General features: G+C 45.4%; 1 protein-coding gene across 1 annotated transcript in view; it reads left to right on the forward strand.

The window, feature by feature from the left end:
- The window catches only part of LOC140208469 (uncharacterized), a 97,101-nt gene extending 81,196 nt beyond the window's left edge, over window positions 1-15,905 (forward strand). The window contains exon 5 of the mRNA XM_072277149.1: window positions 11,202-15,905. Coding sequence (XP_072133250.1) covers window positions 11,202-12,404 — 1,203 coding nt within the window. The 3' untranslated portion in view covers window positions 12,405-15,905. The remainder of the gene's footprint in view (window positions 1-11,201) is intronic.
- The last annotated feature ends 5,280 nt before the right edge of the window (window positions 15,906-21,185 follow it).

Here is a 21,185-nt window from a genome sequence, read left to right on the forward strand (position 1 = left end):
GCCTGCAGAAGGCAGAGGGTTGTGGTGGAGGGAGTACATTCAGATTGGAGGATTGTGTCTAGTGGTGTCCCACAAGGATCTGTTCAGGGATCTCTACTTTTCATGATTTTTATTAATGACATGGATGTGGGGGTAGAAGGGTGGGTTGGCAAGTTTGCCGGCAACACAAAGGTTGGTGGTGTTGTAGATAGTGTAGAGGATTGTCAAAGATTGCAGAGAGACATTGATAGGATGCAGAAGTGGGCTGTGAAGTGGCAGATGGAGTTCAACCCGGAGAAGTGTGAGGTGGTACACTTTGGAAGGACAAACTCCAAGGCAGAGTGCAAAGTAACTGGCAGGATACTTGGTAGTGTGGAGGAGCAGAGGGATCTGGGGGTACATGTCCACAGATCCCTGAAAGTTGCCTCACAGGTAGATAGGGTAGTTAAGAAAGCTTATGGGATGTTAGCTTTCATAAGTCAAGGAATAGAGTTTAAGAATCGCAATGTAATGATGCAGCTCTATAAAACTCTGGTTAGGCCACACTTGGAGTACTGTGTCCATTTCTGGTCGCCTCACTATAGGAAGAATGTGGAAGCATTGGAAAGGGTACAGAGGAGATTTACCATGATGCTGCCTGGTTTAGAGAGTATGGATTATGATCGGATATTAAGGGAGCTAGAGCTTTACTCTTTGGAAAGAAGGAGGATGAAAGGAGACATGATAGAGGTGTACAAGATAATAAGAGGAATAGATAGAGTGGATAGCCAGGGCACCATTGCACAATACAAGAGTACATGGCTTTAAGGTAACAGGTGGGAAGTTCAAGGGGGATATTAGAGGAAGGATTTTTACTCAGAGAGTGGTTGGTGTGTGGAATGCACTGCCTGAGTCAGTGGTGGAGGCAGATACACCAGTGAAGTTTAAGAGACTACTAGACAGGTATATGGAGGAATTTAAGGTGGGGGGTTATATGGGAGGCAGGGTTTGAGGGTCGGCACAACATTGTGGGCCGAAGGGCCTGTAATGTGCTGTACTATTCTATGTTCTATGTTTCCTCTATGTTGTGTTGGGGAAATCTAATGTTGACCACTGAGTCCCGTTAACTTCCCCCAACTCGCCTCGCTTCCTGAGGCTCCTCACATTTGTCCCTGAGCTTTCGGCTGTAGACTTCTCCCCGATTGGGGTGGGTGAGAAAGGAGAACGTCCCAGGTCGTGGGGATCTTTGATTTCACTGCCTGCTTTACCGAGGGACTGGGAAGTCTAGGGGGCAGAATGGTTTCTGTGATGTGCTGATCTGTATCCAAAGGTCTCTGGAGTTCATCACAGTTACGGGTAGAGTAGTTACCATGGAAATGTGTGAAGTGTCCGGATGAGAAACTTTCTATGGTGTGTTGATAAAAATTTGGTGAGGGTCAAAGTATATGTGGCAAATTTCTTGTTGTTTGTTCTAACTTTGTCATTTTAGGATCTTTTATACAGTAGTATGTACTATTAATTCAGTATCTGTGTATTGCTGGAGGATCATCAATGATTGTCTTTGATCCCTTCTCCCACCTGGTGCCATGTGCTCATCTCTGCCCATCTTGTTCAACCTCTGTCCAGTCTCCTCACCCCACCCCACCCCCCATGCCCTGCTTCAGCGATATACATCAACCATCTGGGTCAACCTCGGTCACCCTGTGTCCCACCTCCTCAATGTTGTATATCAGCAATTTTTCTTCTAACCCTTGTTGTTATTGTGAAGTGTTCTTTTGCACCTTTGGCCTTGCTGAGTTATTTCCAGAATCAGTTTTTATTAGCTGGAATGCCAGAGGGTCATCAGGTACCAGTTGTGTTGTGCATTGGTGTGGAGATGCTGGTTTTTGAACTGTGACTGGCTGACACACTGCAGCATTTTCCTGGCAGCAAAGAGTACTGGGAGAGTCCTGTGATCTACATTCCAGGCATATGGAACTGTCACTGTTTCGGTTTTGACTTTGGTTAGTGCTTCTACAGATGGGGCAGGATGATCGTCCTTCTGCAATGAAGCAGAAATTTCGAGCAGCTGGACATTGGTTGTGTGGAAATCCCAGATTGCACTACCCAGTCTGAGTTGCGGGGGTGATGTGTGAGATTTTCAGGGTCAGTGAGTGGCAGGTTCAGCTGTGTGAGGTTGGATCCTGGGGTATCACAGTTTTTGCTCCAGGTAAAATGGACCCGGGGATCGAGCTGCTTGGGTTTATGAGGTGTTGAGCGAGTATTTCTGGTCTGGGATCAGATGTTTATTTCTGGAGTTCCTTTGGAAGCAATGACTGCTAATCTGAGGAGAGGCTATGAGTAAATGGGCTATTCCGTGTTTACAGCAGTAGAAATAGACCCATGAGTTTGGTGTTCAAACTGTGTTTGGAAATCCCCCCTGTCTGTCACACGGTGGAAATCAGACAGAATCTCAAGTTGCTGGAAATCGGCACTAAAAACTGAAAATGTTTGAAGTCATTCTGATGAAACGTTATTAACCTGAATTGTAAAGTGTGTTCCTGTCCCCACAGCTATTCCTTACCTGCTGAGTGTTTCTGGTAATTCCAGTTTCCTTTTATTACGTTCACCCTGGACTGGTTTATATTTCCTGAAATAAACCTGGTTTCACTTGGAAACGGAAATGGCTTGTTTTGTGATCGCAGTGTTATGTGGTCGGCAACTATGAATATAGAATTGAGTCAGGTTTTAACAAACAAACTGAAATATTTATTAAACTCTGCTCAACAATAGTGAAAAGTAAACTAACGACTAACTTAACCGGAAGTTAACTGCTATATGGCAATTTAACAAACAGCCAAACTCTGGAACAGTTCTTAAAGAGGTAAATTCAAACACAGTCTTAAAGTGGTAAATTTGAAAGTCCAAGTGATTTACGCAGTCAATAAGGAGAGACTTCTCTGGAAACGGATTTCTTCAAAGATGTGACGTTACTGCTGATTCTGTCCAAAGGATTCATGTCAAAGGAAATAAAACGGATTAAAGGAACTGACCTTTTTCTGGATGCTGAACACTGCACAAACCTTTCCCAAGCTTGCAGGGGTTATCTCAGATGCAGATCACTAATTCTGAACGAAGATTCAATAAGGTCGATCTTTTATGAAACCGCCAAATGACACAACCTTTACTCAATCCTTCAGGTTCCTGTAGTTTGGTAAAGGTCTTCACTCTCCGACACTAGACTGCAAAGGTAAACAAACAAAACCTGGCAGCGATTGGCGAAACTGCCAGAACAACGGTTTTACCTTAAAATAGAGAGTAAAACTTTGCTTTGAAACAAAACTACGTCATGAGATGATTACGCAGCAAAACTAACTGACGAACCAAAACTGATGAACTAACTCCGTAACAACAGGGGTTTCCCCATGTATACCTGTTGGAACAGGTCATCACATGACCTCACACTGGCAGGAAAATTACTTGACCCCACCATCACAACGCAATTACATCATGCTCACAAGATACTCCATTACTTCATGGTCATAAGACAGTCACAAGATGCCCACAAGGTATGTAACAGTAAAACAGTAAAGAAAGCACAACATTTCCCCCTAAATTATCCTGGTACCAATTTGTCTATTATTCCTGGAAATGTGTTTGTACAGTTGTTGCAAACAAGATTTACAAGAATAATCTGAGGAATGATCGGCATTATGTATGAGGAGAATTTCATGGTTCTGGGCCTGTGCTGGATGTAGTTCAGAGGGACAGTTGGGGTGGTGGAGGGATGTATGGTCAAGTAAACCTCTTGAAAGCTGAAAAGCCTGGATACAGTGGACATGGAGAGGATGTTTCCATTAGACGGAGAGTCTGTGATGTGACAGCACAGTCTCAGAATAAAGATGCTTCCCTTTAAAACTGACATGAGAAAAATGTTTTGGCCGAAGGATGTCCGATCTGTAGGATTTGTTGCCACAGATTTTGGTTGAGGCTGCCATTCGGGTATATTTTTGACAGAGATTAATATATTCATGATTGCTAAGTAACTTCGGGGTTACAGGAGGAAGGCAGGAATATGGTGTTGGAATAAAATTCAGCTATGGTTGAGTGGTGAGGCAGACCAGATGGATCGACTCACCTAATTCTGTTCCTGTGTCTTATGTCTTACCATGACTGAATGATGGGTTGTTCTTATCCCACATTGTTTTGTGACGTGTGAAGGACAATAATAGATTGTTCACTGAGATCATTATATCTGCCTTCAATGTTTAAATTTTAGTGAGTTTTGTTCTTAGTAACATTAAACAGAAATGTTTTTTTCTCCTTTTTATGGTTATTGTGCTTCATTATCTTTCACGTTAAAGTTAGACCTGCGGTGAGAGATTTATTGGAAGAAAAACCCCAACTGGAAGCAAACCACTACTGAAGATCAGGGAACAGCAACAAGAGAATCAGCCCGAGGGTTGAGAGCATCAGCTGGAGAGGACCCATCTGACTCGGAGAATCCAGTGATTCAGTCAGGGGAAAGTTTGGTGAGTCTCATTTACTCAAACACTGGTCTTTTAGACGTTGCATACTTGTACAAAGGATGGTAGGAAATAGTTGGGGTGAGACTGAATGTTCCCAGAAGAGCCAGTTATGCCTCTGTCAGACCCAGTTGCAATCACTCCAGGTCTGGTAATGTGCTTCCAGCAGCCCAGCCCTTTAAAACCACTCCCAGTCTGTGGAAGTCGAATCCGGATAAAGTCACTCAGAGATCGTATAAGTACAAACTCTTTATTCCAAGCACCCGGGGCTATTCAGTTATTCGCTCAAACAGGAACAGTCCATGACTGTTCCTGCCCAATCCACTAACTGACTAACAATTTCCCTTACACCACAGATATATCCGTCCAGATACCCCCCACACAAGACAGGCTGGAGTCAAAGTTATTTGCTAAAGACAAATTACAAAATAGTCATAATGGCTTACACACACAGAACAGACTGAATCTGTCCTATCTCTGTGCATGAGTGCACAGGGAGATAAGCATCCTGAAACCCTAGCTAGATACCCTCAAGAAGAAATATGGCTCAGCGTGGCTCAGCACATCTGTTGACCATCAGCAGTTTCTTTCAGAAAAACAGGCTGCTATCGTTTAACAACGTGTTAACCCTTTTATATACTTTATCATTCCCTCCTTTTGATCATTACATGATCAACAAAGCAGTAATTTTTCACAGAGAAAGCAACCGAGTACAGCATTGACATATCAGTGGGTAATAACAGCGTACAACAGTAATTATAACAATGACATGTAGAACTATTAGGCCATAATGCAATATCATGCTCCACATATGAGTGAACAGGCCTTCGAAGACCATCATTTTGACCCTTTGGTGACCCCATGTAAATCCTGTCCAACTTTCTTAATGCTGCAGTCTCCTCGGCAGTGTGCTCGGAGAGGGATGTAATGTTAGTAGACTCATCAGGGATATAGGTGTAGCATTCTGTGTCAATAATAGCACAGGTTCACCCTTTCTCAGCTGGGATAAAATCTGAAGCCATACAATTCTGTAGGACTGTGTGCCGGATTGCAGTCATTTCAGTGGATATTTCTGTTACTTGGGCCTGTGTTTCTGTCAGGGCCCCTGCAGTATTGTGGCCAGCTCCTCAAGTGCTGTAGCCAAATTGATTATCTCTCGTGAATTCCTGGCTACTTCATAGGAGAGAAAAGCAATCATCCAAAATCGCTTGGTCTCAGTTATTCCTCTGCAATGCTGGGCACCTGCAAGTATGGCCAGGATGCATGTTTCCCAGTATAGGAAGTTCCGTTTGGTGGGGGCCTGAGATAGCATCCCTCAAAACACTGACAGCCACAGTCATCTCTGACTAGAACATAGCTCCTCACCCCTCTTCCCCGGGTGTTGTTTATGAAAGCCGTGGCTGAGAGTTCCTCACTCTGGTTGAGCGGGATTACTGACATTGGAATCGTAGTTTTACCATGCTGGAGAATTTCAGTACAAACCCAGCAGACCCCTAGTTCCACCTGTTTGGCTTAGATGTGACAGAGAGACAGAAAGATGTTAACATGGGGGCCCCCGGATGCTGGGGTGAGCCCTCTCAAAGACATGAACACAAACACCACTATCAGCCAATACATTTTCCTTTTGTCCGAGAGAGTCCTTCTACTCAGTTCCGTCAGTAACAAATTTGGTGTCTGTTCAATGTATCCACCGAGATTGCCCCTTCAGTTTCACAGCCGTGGGAGTGGTCAGTAACTCCTGATGTGGTCCTCTCCACCGAGGTCTGAGATTCCCTCGATCCCAGTTCTTCATCAGGACAAAATCCCCAGGTTCTATGGTGGGATAGTCACTCCTCTCTGCGGGGTAGTTCCCTTCCTTGCAAGCCTGTCGTACCTGTGAATGTAATGCTTGGAAAATTTTGGTTAGTTGGCATATGTATTTCCCCATCTCTTCCCCTAGAGTATGCTGTTACGTACCCCATAGGTTTTTTATATATGCTCAATTCCTCGGAGGGTTCAGGGGAAATATTTATGTGCAATGTAGAAACCGGTGTCACCTGTGTGTATTGTGGTGATGCAAAAGTTGCTGGAGAATTTACAATTGGGAAGAAGTGGAGTGATACTTGGAAATCTGACTTTTTAAAGCATAATTTAGCAAGCAAGCCATATATGGATAATGTGCAAAAGCTCTGATGAGAAAATCCTTCGTTATCTGTTACAGGCCTGCTACATGGGTTGCGTGAGAGTGCAGATGAACTTAAACAAACCCAGAGGAGATCAAAGTTCTTATAGACAGTGATTTGCTAGCTGTTAAAATGAATACCTCTCTATATAAAATTCACTATGCACATGTTGTTACTGGGTAAAAAATATACGGTACAAGATTGATGTGCACACTGGTCATGACAAATTAGAGGGGGCATTGGTGGGAAGGTGGGGAGACCTCCAGTGTCCCTGATGCCCTCACCTACAAGATGTACATCCAGCTGCAGCTTGTAACCCTGCACTTTAAGGAGCTGTAACTTGAAATGGATGAATTCCAGATCATCCAGGAGTTGGAGGGGGTGATAAATATGACATGAAGGGAGGTGAGTTACAGCCAAGGTGCAGGACACAGGAAACTGGGTGCGAGTCGGGAAGGGGAATGAGGTTAAATAGCCATTGCAGAGTACTTTTGTTGCTATCCCACACAACAACAGGTGGACCGGTTTAGAAACTGTTGGGGGAGGAGGATTACTGACAGGGGAAAATCAAAGGGATGATAGGGGATTCGTTAGTTAGGGGAACAGAACAAGAGGGGTCTAATATCCTAGTGGTAAGGCTTGCTAGTGTGGGGGGAATGGGGTGATATGGTTAAAATAAGTTGTAGGAGGAATGGGAGCCAGAATGACAGAACAGATAGTGGAGAGGGTGAAATCAATTGAATTGACTTTATTACATACATCCTTCATATACATGAGGAGTAGAAATCTTTACATTACGTCTACATGTAAATGTGCAATATGTAATTTATAGTACCTTATAACAAATAATTTGTTCATAGGACAGTCAGAATAACATACAAGTGCAATTGTATCAGCATGAGTTGATCAGTCTGATGGCCTGGTGGAAGATGATGTCCCGAAGCCTGTTGGTCCTTTTGCTGTGGTACGTTTCCTGGATGGAAACAGCAGGAACAGTTTGTGTTTGTGGTGAATTGGGTCTCCAATATCCTTTGGGCCCTTTTTACACAGATGTCTCTGTAAATGTCCTGAATAGTGGGAAGTTCACATCGACAGATGTGCTGGGCTGTCCGCACCAGTCTCTGCAGTTTCCTGCAATTAACGGAAGTACGGTTCCCGCGATTAAGGGAAGTACGGTTGCCATATCAGGCAGTGATGCAGCCAATCAGGATGCTCGCAGTTGTGTTCCAGTAGAAAGTCCTTAGGATTTGGGGCCCCATCCCAAACTTCTTTAACCGTCTGAGGTGAAAGAGGTGTTTTTGTGCTTTTTTCTCAACACAGCCAGTATGTACAGGCCAAGTGATATTCTTGGTGATGTTTATGCTGAGGAACTTAAAGCTGTTCACCCTCCCAACCCCAGATCCATTGGTGTCAATAGCGGTTAGCCTGTCTCCATTGCTCCTGTCATCCACAATCAGCTCCTTTGTTTTTGTGACAATGAGCGAGAGGTTGTTTTCTTGACACCAGTCAGATGTTGTTCAGACCTCAGATAGAGTCAGCAATCAAATAGTTGAGCATGGTGTGATGATGTGCTTAGTTGTGTATATCACAATGCAAGAAGCATCGTAGGAAATCCAGATGAGCTCAGGACATGGGACTTGGTTGCACCCAACAGTCTGAAGGATTTAGAGGAACAAATTTGTAGAGAGATCACAAACCATGCCAAGAAACAAAGGTTGATCCAGTAAGTGATTTTAACTTTCCATATATTGACCTGGACTCCCATACTGTAAAAGGCCTAGATGGGGTAGAGGTTGTCAAATGTGCCCTTAATCAGTACGTAGAATTTCGGATGTAGAAGTGTGCAATAACCTGTTCGGAAATATTCCAGGGCTGGTGACAGAAAATAGTGATCATAATGCCATGAGATTCAAAGTAAATATGGAAAAAGAGAGGTCTGGGCCATGGGTTGAGATTCTAAATTGGAGAAAGGTCAATTTTGATGGTATCAGAAAGGATCTGACAAGTGTGGTTTGGGACAGGCTGTTTTCTGGCAAAGGAGTACTTGGTAAGTGGGAGGCATTCAGAAGTGAAATTTTGAGGGTGTCAAGTTTGTATGTGCCTGCCAGAATAAAAGCTGAAAGATGGCTGATGCAGGGTACCTTGGTTTTCAAAAGATATTGAGGCCCCGGACATTTTATTCCTCCAAATGCCTCAGACTGTTGGGTGCAACCAAGACTCATTAATGACTACAATATCATAATTCCACGCCCTGAGCTCATCTGACATTTTTTTAGTTGTCTTCTGTTGGTTTCTAAAAGCTTCCCAATAGTTTTTGCTCTTTTGTTTGCCCTCTCTTTGGCTTTTATGTTGGCTTTGGCTTCTCATTTCATCCACAGTTGTGTCCTCCTGTCTTTCCGATGCTTCAACTTCTTTGGGATGTATTGATTACTCAGCTCCGGAATTGCTCCCAGAAACTCCAGCCATTGCTACTCTGTTGTCACTCCTACCTTTTCCCTTCCGAACAAGTTTGACCAGCCTCTCTGTCATAGTAACATGGCGAAGTTCAGTACAGATACAGGTTATTTGGCCCATCTAGTCAATGCTGAAGAAAATATTTAAGCTGTCTTATGCGACCACTTGCACCGGGACCATCGCCCTCCTTACCCCTACCATCCAGGCTCCCATCCAAACTTCCTTTAAATAGTGAAACTGAGCTCATATTCGCTACTTGTTCTGGCATCTCATTCCACACTTTCACAGCCATTTCAGTAAAGAGCTTTTCCAAATGTTCCCATTAAATTTTCACCTTCCCCACTTACCCATGACCTCAGGTTGTCACCCCCCCAACCTCAGTGGAAACAGCTGCTTGCATTTACCCTATCTATACCCTCATAATTTTGTATACAGTACTTCTGGCAAATCCTCAAAGCAATGTATAATTTCCTTGTTGATGTTTAGAGCCTTTTTTAGGTGCACAAGATGATGAGGGGCATTAATCGTGTGGACACGAGGGGGTATCGCTTTAAGGTGCTTGGAAATTGATACTGAGAAGATGTCAGGGGTAGGTTTTTTTACACAGAGAGTGGTGGGTGCGTGGAATGCACTGCCGGCTATTTGTGTGAGAGTGTTTCAGTTACTGTGGGACCAGGAACCCATGCAGCTCAATGAGAACAGGGAATAATACCAATGGAGAGAGTCAAACTGAGCCAGGTCACTGGTTGGAGATGGCAGAAATGCCCCATTCTTATAGAGACAGGAAGAGCATCAGAGAATTTGATGGTCACTCCAGATACCAGCACTGTGCCCAGTTAGAAGATGATTTCTCTCTCCAACTTGGGTTGAACTTCACTGTAACAGTGAGATGCCAGATCACACCTTGATAACTCAAGTAATCTCATCTGAAATGTTGTCCGAATTTACAAAATTGATGGATTTTGTAAATCTTTTTACAGGTTAAAAATGTCAAGGAATTTGTCTACGTGAATCTCGAACACAACACGCCAGTTTTGCTGTCTCTGTCCAGATACTTAAGAAGAGGAGCAAGGGATTCACCCGATCATCCTTCCTGCTCAGACTGTGGGGAGGGATTGTCATCTGACCGACTGGCATGCCCATCATTTTACATATGGGGAGAGGCCGTTCATCTGCTCAGGCAGTGGGAATGGATTCACTTGGTCATTTCAACTGAAGGTGCATCAGCGAATTCACCTGTTCTGTGTGTGAGAAGGGACTCAGTCGGTCTACCCACCTTTGGACACATGAGTCAGTTCATACTGAGCAGAGGCTGGTCATCCGCTGAACTTGTGGTAAAGGATTCACTTGGTCATCTGGCCTAATGGCTCACCAACGAGTTCACACCGGGGAGTGGCCGTTCACCTGCTCGGACTGTGGGAAGGGATTCACTTGCTCATCTAAACTGAAGATACATCAGCGAGTTCACACCGGGGAGATGCCATTCACCTGCTCAGACTGTGGGAAGGGATTCACTTGCTCATCTAAACTGAAGGTACATTGGCGAGTTCACACTGGAGAGAGGCCGTTCACCTGCTCAGTCTGTGGGAAGGGATTCACTTGCTCATCAACACTGAACATACATCAGCGAGTTCACACTGGAGAGAGGCCGTTCACCTGCTCAGTCTGTGGGAAGGGATTCACTTGCTCATCTATACTGAAGGTACACCAGCGACTTCACACCGGGGAGAAGCTATTCACCTGCTCAGACTGTGGGAAGGGATTCACTTGCTCATCTAAACTGAAGGTACATTGGCGAGTTCACACTGGAGAGAGGCCGTTCACCTGCTCAGTCTGTGGGAAGGGATTCACTTGCTCATCAACACTGAACATACATCAGCGAGTTCACACTGGAGAGAGGCCGTTCACCTGCTCAGTCTGTGGGAAGGGATTCACTTGCTCATCTATACTGAAGGTACACCAGCGACTTCACACCGGGGAGAAGCTATTCACCTGCTCAGACTGCGGGAAGGGATTCATTCGGTCATCCTACCTACAAGCACACTGGTCAGTTCACACTGGGGAGTGGCCGTTCACCTGCACGGACTGTGGGAAGGGATTCACTTGCTCATCTAAACTGAAGGAACATCAGCGAATTCACACTGGAGAGAGACCGTTCACCTGCTCAGACTGTGGGAAAGGATTCATTCAGTTATCCCACCTGCAAGCACACAAGTCAGTTCACACTGGGGAGCGGCCGTTCACTTGCTCAGACTGTGGAAAGAGATTCACTTACTCATCCCACCTGAAGGCACATCAGAGAGTTCACACTGGAGAGAGGCCGTTCACCTGCTCAGATTGCGGGAAGGGATTCACTCAGTCATTTCACCTGAAGGTACATCAGCGAGTTCACACTGGGGAGAGGCCGTTCACCTGTTCAGACTGTGGGAAGGGATTCACTCGTTCATCTAAACTGAAGGAACATCAGCGAATTCACACTGGAGAGAGGCCGTTCACCTGCTCAGACTGTGGGAAAGGATTCATCCAGTTATCCCACCTGCAAGCACACAAGTCAGTTCACACTGGGGAGCGGCCGTTCACTTGCTCAGACTGTGGAAAGAGATTCACTTGCTCATCCCAACTGAAGGTACATCAGCGACTTCACACCGGGGAGAAGCTATTCACCTGCTCAGACTGCGGGAAGGGATTTGCTCAGTCATCTGAACTACTGGTACACAAGTCAGTTCATACTGGGGAGAGGCCATTCACCTGCTCAGACTGTGGAAAAGAATTCACTTGCTCATCTAAACTGAAGGTACATCAGCGAGTTCACACTGGGGAGAGGCCGTTCACCTGCTCGGACTGTGGGAAGGGATTCACTCGGTCATCCCAACTACTGCTACACAATTCAGTTCACACTGGGGAGAGGCCGTTCACCTGCTCAGTGTGTGGGAAGGGATTCACTCAGTCATCTAAACTGAAGGTACATCAGAGTGTTCACACTGGAGAGAGGCCGTTCACCTGCTCAGACTGTGGGAAAGGATTCATCCAGTTATCCCACCTGCAAGCACACAAGTCAGTTCATACTGGGGAGCGGCCGTTCACTTGCTCAGACTGTGGAAAGAGATTCACTTGCTCATCCCACCTGAAGGCACATCAGCGAGTTCACACTGGAGAGAGGCCGTTCACCTGCTCAAATTGCGGGAAGGGATTCACTCAGTCATCTCACCTGAAGGTACATCAGCGAGTTCACACTGGGGAGAGGCCGTTCACCTGCTCAGACTGTGGGAAGGGATTCACTTGGTCAAGTCAACTACAGAGACACCAGTCAGTTCACACTGGGTAGTGGCTGATCACCTGCTCGGACTTTGGGAAGAGATTCTCTCAGCCAAATCAACCAAGTGTGCATCATTGAGTTCACACTCGGGAAAGGCTGTTCACCGGCTGTGAATGTGGTAAAGGATTCATTCAGTTATCTATCCTTATGACACCCTACGGGATTCACACTGGGGAGAAAGTTTCAATAAGCTGCATGCTGGATATTTGTCCATCACTGTTGCTGAATGCTATTTCGAGAGTGACTGTCGGTGCTGAACTCTGCAATTATTGCTGCTGCTCACCACACCCAGTCTGCACCCTGGTCACTGGGCATGGGAGGAGTTTCCTCTGCTGCACATTCACCTTTAATGGGACTGGAGTTTTAATATTCTGGACCTGAGACAAATCAGTCAGTTCTATTTTAAACTCTGTCTCTGGTACTTAGTAAATTTATAACACACCTAGTGTACAGTCGAGCAGTGGTCCCCAGCCACCGGGCCACAAAGTATGCGCTACCAGTCCGCGAGGAAATGATAGGATTTGGCGATATGAGTCAGCTGCACCTTTCCTCATTCCCTGTCACGCACTGTTGAGCTTGAACGCACGCGAGGTCATTACCCGCACGTCATCCATGTCAGCGCGGGAAGGAGATCAACTCCTCGAGCTTGCAAATGACGATGGGCTGCAAAGTATGTTTGACATAACATCTCTGCTGGCGTTCTGGATCAAAGTCAAGGCTGAATATCCTGAGAAAGCCACGAAAGCACTGAAAATGTTGCTCCCATTTCCAACATATCTCTGCAATGAATGCAACGAAAACCAAATTGTGTAATGGACTGGACATAAGGAACCCCGTTCAAGTATCGCTGTGTCCCATCACCCCTCGATGGGACCATCTGGTTGCAGGGAAACAAGCCCAGGGCTCCCACTGATTCAGCGATATTGGTGTGTTGCAGTGATTTATATGTTCATACGGGGAAAATATGTGCTGTGTGTTTAATATCCAAACGTTACTTAAAATGTTATGATGCTATTGACTTATATAACCATATAACAATTACAGCATGGAAACAGGCCATCTCTGCCCTTCTAGTCCATGCTGAACGCTACTCTCACCTAGTCCCACCAACGATGGACCACTGACCTAGTCCATTCCTCTCCTGTCCATATACGTATCCAATTTTTCTTTAAATTATATCGAACCTGCCTATACCATTTCTACTGGAAGTTCGTTCAACACTTACTTCAAGCTCCCCTGTCCTTCCCTGATACGGTAATTGACTTATTGCTATATTCATGCGAGGAAAATATGCGCTGTGTGTGTAATATTAAATTCGTTAGATAAACGCTCTTAGAAACAAAATTGAGTGTAGTAGCCACTTATCACCTATATTCCGGTTGTGATTAACACCTCCCTTCCCACCCCCCCTTCCCACCCCCCCCCGAACAGAATCGCCAAAAACGATTTCTAGAAGAAATCGGCAGGTACACGCATGCGCACTGGTGCCCGCACAAGGCTTCGTGGTCGTTGTAGTCTCTGTAAACAATGTATTTGGCTCTACTCTTGTCCATTGGCAACCCTACCCACCGCCCTCACCCCCGGGTTGGCCAGTCCGCAAGAGTATTGTCAATATGAAACCGGTCCGCAGTGCAAAAAAGTTGGGGACCCCTGCAGTAGCGAGTCAGCTCAGGCCGGCTGGACCCTGCCAGTGATTTTGTTCCATGACAGTTCTTTTAAATCCTCCCGTGTACGGCCAAAGTCAGCATGGTTTTCCTCAGGAGAAATCTTCTCAGACGAATCTGTTGGAATTCTTTGGTGAAATGAGAAAGGCAGTGGGTGTTGTTTGTTTGGATTTTCAGATGGTCTTGAACAAGGTGTTGCACCTGACGCTGATTAACAAGACCACAGCTCATGGTGTTTGGTGTCTCTTTGCCTGTTCCCACTGGAGTTTAGAATAATGGGGGGGGGGGGGCGCTGTTTCCTGAATACTGAGAAGCCAAGATAGAGAGGATGTGGAGAGGACGTTTCCCATAATGCAGAGCCCAGGACTGGTGGTACACCCTCAGACTACAGGGAAATCAATTCAGAAGAGAGAGGAGGAGGAAGTCTTATGATATTATGTTTATTCAACACGGCCGTGTCTAATCTATGCATCTGTTCCCATCCCCCTCTATCTCCACCTCAATGTACCCAGCCACCCGCTTACTCTCAGATAGATAGACACTTCACTGATCCTAAAGGAATTTACATGGAAGATTTAGAATTTCAGAAATTTCCATACGTCTCCATTTAAAATGAGCAGCCCTTTTCGATCCCTGTCCGTTTCTCTCTCACTGATCAGCAGAGATGTCAAAGAGCCCATCCGTTTCCCTCGTTTATCTCCCCCGCCTCAATCCCTGTTTTCTATCCCGGTTTATTTCCCCATCTCTATTCCCTCCAATCTCTCTCCTCCGTCGTTCTCTCCCGCGCCTCTTTCTGTCCCCTCACTCGCTCCCGTTTACTTCTCTCCCACATCCATCTCATTTCCTGCCATTTTCTCCCCTCACTGGTTGTTGCCACCGTCTTTCTCCCCTCTGTTTCTCGCCTCCGCTACTTCCCTCCCATCTCTCCTCAGTCTGTCTCGCTAACACTCCAACGGCCTCTTATTTCTGTAACTCAGTTTCTCCCTCCCTCACTTTCACTACCACCACTCAGCCTGTTTTCTCTCTGTCTCTCTCTCTCTCTCTCTCCCTACCCCTCTCTCTCCCTACCCCTCTCTCTCCCTACCCCTCTCTCTCCCACTTTCCCTTCTCTCCTTCTCCCTCTTCCTCTAGATCTCTGGGGAGGAGAAGATGGTGGTACAACGCAGCGCGCAGCCTCTCCGGTGTATGATACCGGTATTTGTAAGTAGGGGCCGTGCACAATTCTGATTTGACGGAGACAGACGTGAGAAGCACAGAAGAATGTCTGGAGTAACTTCTGAAATGCCTGGTTCACTGTTGCTGCTACTGTGTGATCGAGAATCTCCGGAGGGGAAGGACAAAATCCTTGGCTTTGCCTGTTACTGGCAGCCGGGGTTGGGGTCAAAGTGCTCAGCAGAGATGGTGCTCTGTGCTCAGTGTCAGAGGGCTGGTCGGAGGCTCTAAGTTTTCGGATGGACTCAGAGTCGGACTGTGGCCGGGTGCTTCCAGGATGCTGCATCGGCAAGTTTGCGGCACTGGAAGCTCATGGCAGGGAGAGTTTTCTTCCTTCTACCGTCTGCGTGAGATGATGGGACTTTCGAGAGACTTTGAGACTTTTTTTTTACCGTGCCCATGGTCTGTTCTCTATCAAATTTCAGTATTGCTTGCACTGTTGTAACTATATGTTACAGTTATGTGTTTTTTGTCAGTTTTTCAGTCTTGGTCTGTTTTGTGTTTCTGTGATATCACACTGGAGGAACATTGTATCATTTCTTAATGCAAAGGCATTACTAAATGACAATAAAAGAGGACTGTGTGTCCCCATAGTCTAATCTAATCTTTCTCTCCCTCCTGTGCTTCATCCAACTCCAAATGCCAGTAAATTCCGATGTTACCCAGCCTACTTATCTTGTTGCTGTCACAATCACACATCAAAAAGGATGGTATGCTATCCTGGAGTGAACTCGGGCCGAGATTCAGTGTCGGGGTGCGCGGTGCGGTTTGTACACAGAAAGGGGAGAAGAGAAGTGAGAGTGAGAAAAAGTTCGGGTGAGCGGAGTAAGAGAGGGAGGTGAGGAAGTGGGAGAGGGTGTATTAGGGTAAGAGGGGAGAGGGAGAGTAAGAGAAGATGGAGGAGAGAGACAGAGGAAGGTGTTTTGAGGAGTGAGGAGGGTGAAGGGTAGGGAGAAAAGGAGTGACAGATACGGTGAGCACACTATAGAGAGAGGAGGTAGCAGGATGTTGAGGGAGTTCCATTCCCTCTGTCCCACTCACGGTAACTTTTCTAAGGATGTATTTGCATCAACGAAAACAGGATTCAACACGCTCCGATCATGCGCTATTCTGAACTGAAATGTAAGGTCAACCCAGAAACATGAAGAAACTATCACAATAGAACAGTTATTCCCTCTGGGGGCGGTTACGCATCCTAAGACGGCTTTAGGAACAAATAACACTCGCCGGGGGGCGTTCAAGTTTCTTGATGGAGCGGTAAGCTGCCTCTAACTTGAGGCACCAGACCTGACTGACCGTTAGCAGAGCAGACACTTCCAAAAAAAGACGTGGCGCTGGGACACAGGAAGAAGCAGAGCACTGCAGGCAGTGAACATTCGTCGTCACAACGACTCTGACACTCGGCAATCTCGTCCGACCTTACCAACCTAACAGACGTTGTTGGGGATGCATAAATTAGCCGCTAGGGTGCTCGACAGTTCACCTTGACTCACGGCACTCGGGCTAAAATAGGTTGGGAAACACTGCTATAGAAGAAAGAGCTAGCCAATAGATGAGCAAAATCGTCCGCGGATGAGATCCCCACGATCTGAGCAAATGAGGAAAGCGTCCAACGGCAGCCTCAAAGCTGGAGACCTCCTCCCAGAAACTGAGTGGTTCCTTGTGTAAATAAGGACCAGGCGGTTGACACAGAAATAACAAAAATACACATTGAAAGACTAACAAATTCATTACGAAGTGTGCTGTGCCTCTCTCGGGCTCTGAAACAGAATCTGCCAATTGAAACGAGAAACTATCCAACACATTAGCGTATCCAACAGCAATTGATTTCAATCTAGTTACTTACACAGGCGTCATCAAGTGGCAAACATCATTCATCAAAATCTTGTTTTAAGATGCAAAGTCATGAAAGATACTATAGATTACTGTAAATACAAGCCTGATCCCGTTTTGGAGCCGGAGCCTTACAATTAAATTACGACCGATCCATTATTAGAGCGAGTGGATCCTCGTCCGGATATAATATCACAGGATAAGCATGCAAAGACAATTTACTTGATAGATACAGTATAGCCATTCTGATAAATACAACACGTAGAAATCAGTAAGTGAAAAGCAGCTAAAATATGCTGACTTGAAAGAGGAAAATGAAAGTCTGCGATACATGAACAATTGTCCCGGTTGTAATATACACGACTGGTATCATCCCAAAGTCACTACAGAATAACATTAAACAATTAGACCTGCAGGACAATAATAAACACCGCTAGAATAGTCCATATATTCATCGCAGTTGAGAAATGAGTTCTTTGTTTATGTCCATAGACAACGTTTTACCAGTTTTAACTGAGAAAAAAATAAAACAACGTTAACCATACGATTGTACTGCGGAGAATGCAGGGGAGATTCAACGTGCAGTTTGTACGGATGGAAATTTATGGAAAAAAAATCAGGAAGCGAGGTGACATTTTTCCTTGCAGCAGAGTAAGCTTTCTTGTTCATTTCGTTCTGATGCAAAAGACTAACGTAACAAATGAGATGCAATTTTGCCGATTAGGACTTGATTGTCCCCGGATCCTCTCCAGCTTTGTCATTGCCGAAAGGGTTGTGGCGGTGACAGGAGCCGGAATATGGTGGGAGAATAAACATAAAAGATAGGGTGAGTTCAATAATTGATAGGAGGTGGATGTCGCGGGCTGAAGGTGTGAATGTGTATTTTCCTGTGTCGTGCCTCTCTCGGGCTCCAAACCAGTTTTATTCTCCCCGCTGCCATGTTCTCCGGTGTCAGTTCTGCAGTGTTAAGATGGAAATCACCATAACCCCCACTGAGAAGAGCTGAGATATTTTGTTTATTAATTATTTGAATTATTGACCTGAGCGGATATTTCGCTGCGCTGATGAACTGCTCTCATAATACCCCATAAATAAAAGTGTTTGTGCAGCAGCTTAATATCATCAGCATGTATCCGGTGTGTTGAAAAATGTGTTCTGAATCATTGTAATTATTTTGATCCAATCCGGCAATTTTGTTATAAAGGAAGTCAGAAAATTTACTGGCCACAGGATGATGAAGCTTCCGGAGATGGTGAGAAGTAAAATCACAGACCTCCTCCTGCTCTCCATCTCCGGGTCACTGCGGTTCTCCGCCTTGTTCGACCCCTCAGCCCCTTACGGACGCGACTAGTCACTGAAATGTGTCTGACTGTCAGAGCGTTGAACAGTACTATTAACACGAACGGGAGTACTGGCGGTAGAACAGTAGTAAGACAGTCATGTCCCACACACCGGGGATCTGTACGGTAGCTCGGCACTTGCAAACAGTCCCAGGGTATATTGTCAATCACTTTCATAGGTTACAATAGAAACAACTGCAGCACATTATTCAAACAGAGCAGAACACCGGTTGTCGTCGGAACCTCAGACGCAGTTTTCCCGGTGCAGTACTTTGCTCTCTATTTCTGACAGCAAATGGTGACAAACCGATCAAAGGTAAAACTGACGGTGAACCAGACAGAACGATCAGTGGCTGCCAATCCCAGGGCAGCGATCGCGCTGCATACGGGGCTGATGTCCATGAAAGTCCAGGGAAAGTAATAATAACCGACCAGCCACAATATCACCGCAAACATGATGGTCAGTAGATCCGCCGTTGCCATGGCCACCAGGTAGCGAGTGGTGCAGGTGGAGAGGCCGCACTTTCCCCAGGACAGTATCACAATCGTCACTAAGTTCACTGGGGGGAACAGCAGAAAGACTGAGTGAATTACTGTCTCACCGCTCTGTGCAGAGATAAGTTGTAAAGAGACAACAACCTAACTTTACTGGAGGTTTAAGAGGTGTAAATCGGGGTTCGCAGATACCTCAAATGCACGCAAGCAGGGAGAAAGGTTACGGCACTCGGTACTGCAAGAGGAGCAGGATTTGGCAAGGAAGCACTTTGAACTGATCGCCAAGGGCACTTTACGACTGATGTGTAAAGTTTGGATACCTAAGCAACTCCCACGATTTTCTGGCACTCATCGCATGTCGCTACGCCTCACTGCCTCTGACTTTGTCCATTTACAATGTTCAAAGTTCGTAGCAGATTTACTTCCTCTGTTTGCAAGCATTCATCTTTTCAACTCCCGTTTGTCAGCCGCCCACACGTGCCCAGCTAGGCTCGTTGCTTTTAAATTCTGCAACTGCACTTGGCCGCGGTTCCTTCACACAATGTCAAGAGATCTTATCTGGAAGTTCCCATTTTCTTTTCTTTTTTTTTGGTATATTCCTTCTGACCTGCTCCAAATTACAGGCGCATTATTTAAATGGATCGATGTTTATTGTTGCAGAGCGGACCATGTACCTTACCCCGTCAGGCATCTAACAGACACCTCTGGGTTGGCTAACCCCCTCTTCATGGATATTATGGCCTGGAAAGAAACCCTTGTAAATTAAAGCACACACGGACACATTTCAATTTTCGAAAATCCCGATGGTTCACGATCTAACGCACAAGTGCATCTCACCGGGTTTTGGCTTATCACGTTCCCTTCAAACTTGCAGCATTATTTTTCCAAACCCAGCGCAATTCCTTTAAATTTGAATTCAAAGCGTGTTGAACTATTGATGCAGGTGAAAAAGCACCAAGTAACCGCAGTTTACATTGACAGGGGTCTTGCATTGATAAATCCAAGCTGCCTGCCATGAATCCACAAAATGCATCAATCTCCCTGACCTTCCACTTTACATCTGTTTCCTTTATTTATCTATTTATTTTCAGCCGAGGCTACGGATGAAACTGCAAGGAACTTCTGAACGAACACAAGGATTTATTACAATGTCTGCACCGCACTCACTGATACACCGGCATCACAACGCTGTCAGTAACTGAACGAGTCCAAAGACCGCGCACATAGAACTGTAAATGTTAGTTTACCTGTGTTCTTACCGGGAACACCGACAATGGCAATGATCAAGTAATGTACCTTTCTCACACGGTAAATAGTTTCAAGCATTCTGTGTGAGATTCAGCCTGTCTTCCAACTGCCTGCGATCTCGCCGAAGAAACTCTGAGCTGATTGATCTCCACGGTCATTCATCTATACTCGCTCCAGCACGCTGAATATACAAGACTACACAAGGCTGACGTGTCTTCCAACATCTGGGATAAAAATAAACATGATGTCATTCAAGTAAAATCCCAATTTGAGGTATAGATAGTTTAATATGCAATTGCAAAAACTCAAAGACGATGAAATAGCGATTGGTGAAATCACAACAATCACAGCACATACAAAATGCTGGAGGAATTCAACGGATAAGGCAGCGTCTATGGAGATGAACAAACCGTCGACGTTTCGAACCGAGACGCCTTCTTCAAATGAATTTCATTTCATTTTTAAATCTTTTTATTCACTATTATTAGCTAAGATAGACTGGCAAATGACACTTAAAGGATTGACGGTGGATATGCAATGGCAAGCATTTAAAGGTTGCATGGATGAACTGCAACAAATGTTCATCCCAGTTTGGCAAAAGAATAAATCAAGGAAGGTAGTGCACCCGTGGCTGACAAGAGAAATTAGGGATAGTATCAATTCCAAAGAAGCAGCATACAAATTAGCCAGAGAAAGTGGCTCACCTGAGGACTGGGAGAAATTCAGAGTTCAGCAGAGGAGGACAAAGGGCTTAATTAGGAAGGGGAAAAAAGATTATGAGAGAAAACTAGCAGGCAACATAAAAACGGACTGTAAAAGCTTTTATAGATATGTAAAAAGGAAAAGACTGGTAAAGACAAATGTAGGTCCCCTGCAGACAGAAACAGGTGAATTGATTATGGGGAGCAAGGACATGGCAGACCAATTGAATAATTACTTTGGTTCTGTCTTCACTAAGGAGGACATAAATAATCTTCCAGAAATAGTAGGGGACAGAG

Source organism: Mobula birostris, chromosome 13 (genome assembly GCF_030028105.1).
Source record: "Mobula birostris isolate sMobBir1 chromosome 13, sMobBir1.hap1, whole genome shotgun sequence".
Classification (NCBI taxonomy): Eukaryota; Metazoa; Chordata; class Chondrichthyes; order Myliobatiformes; family Myliobatidae; genus Mobula; species Mobula birostris.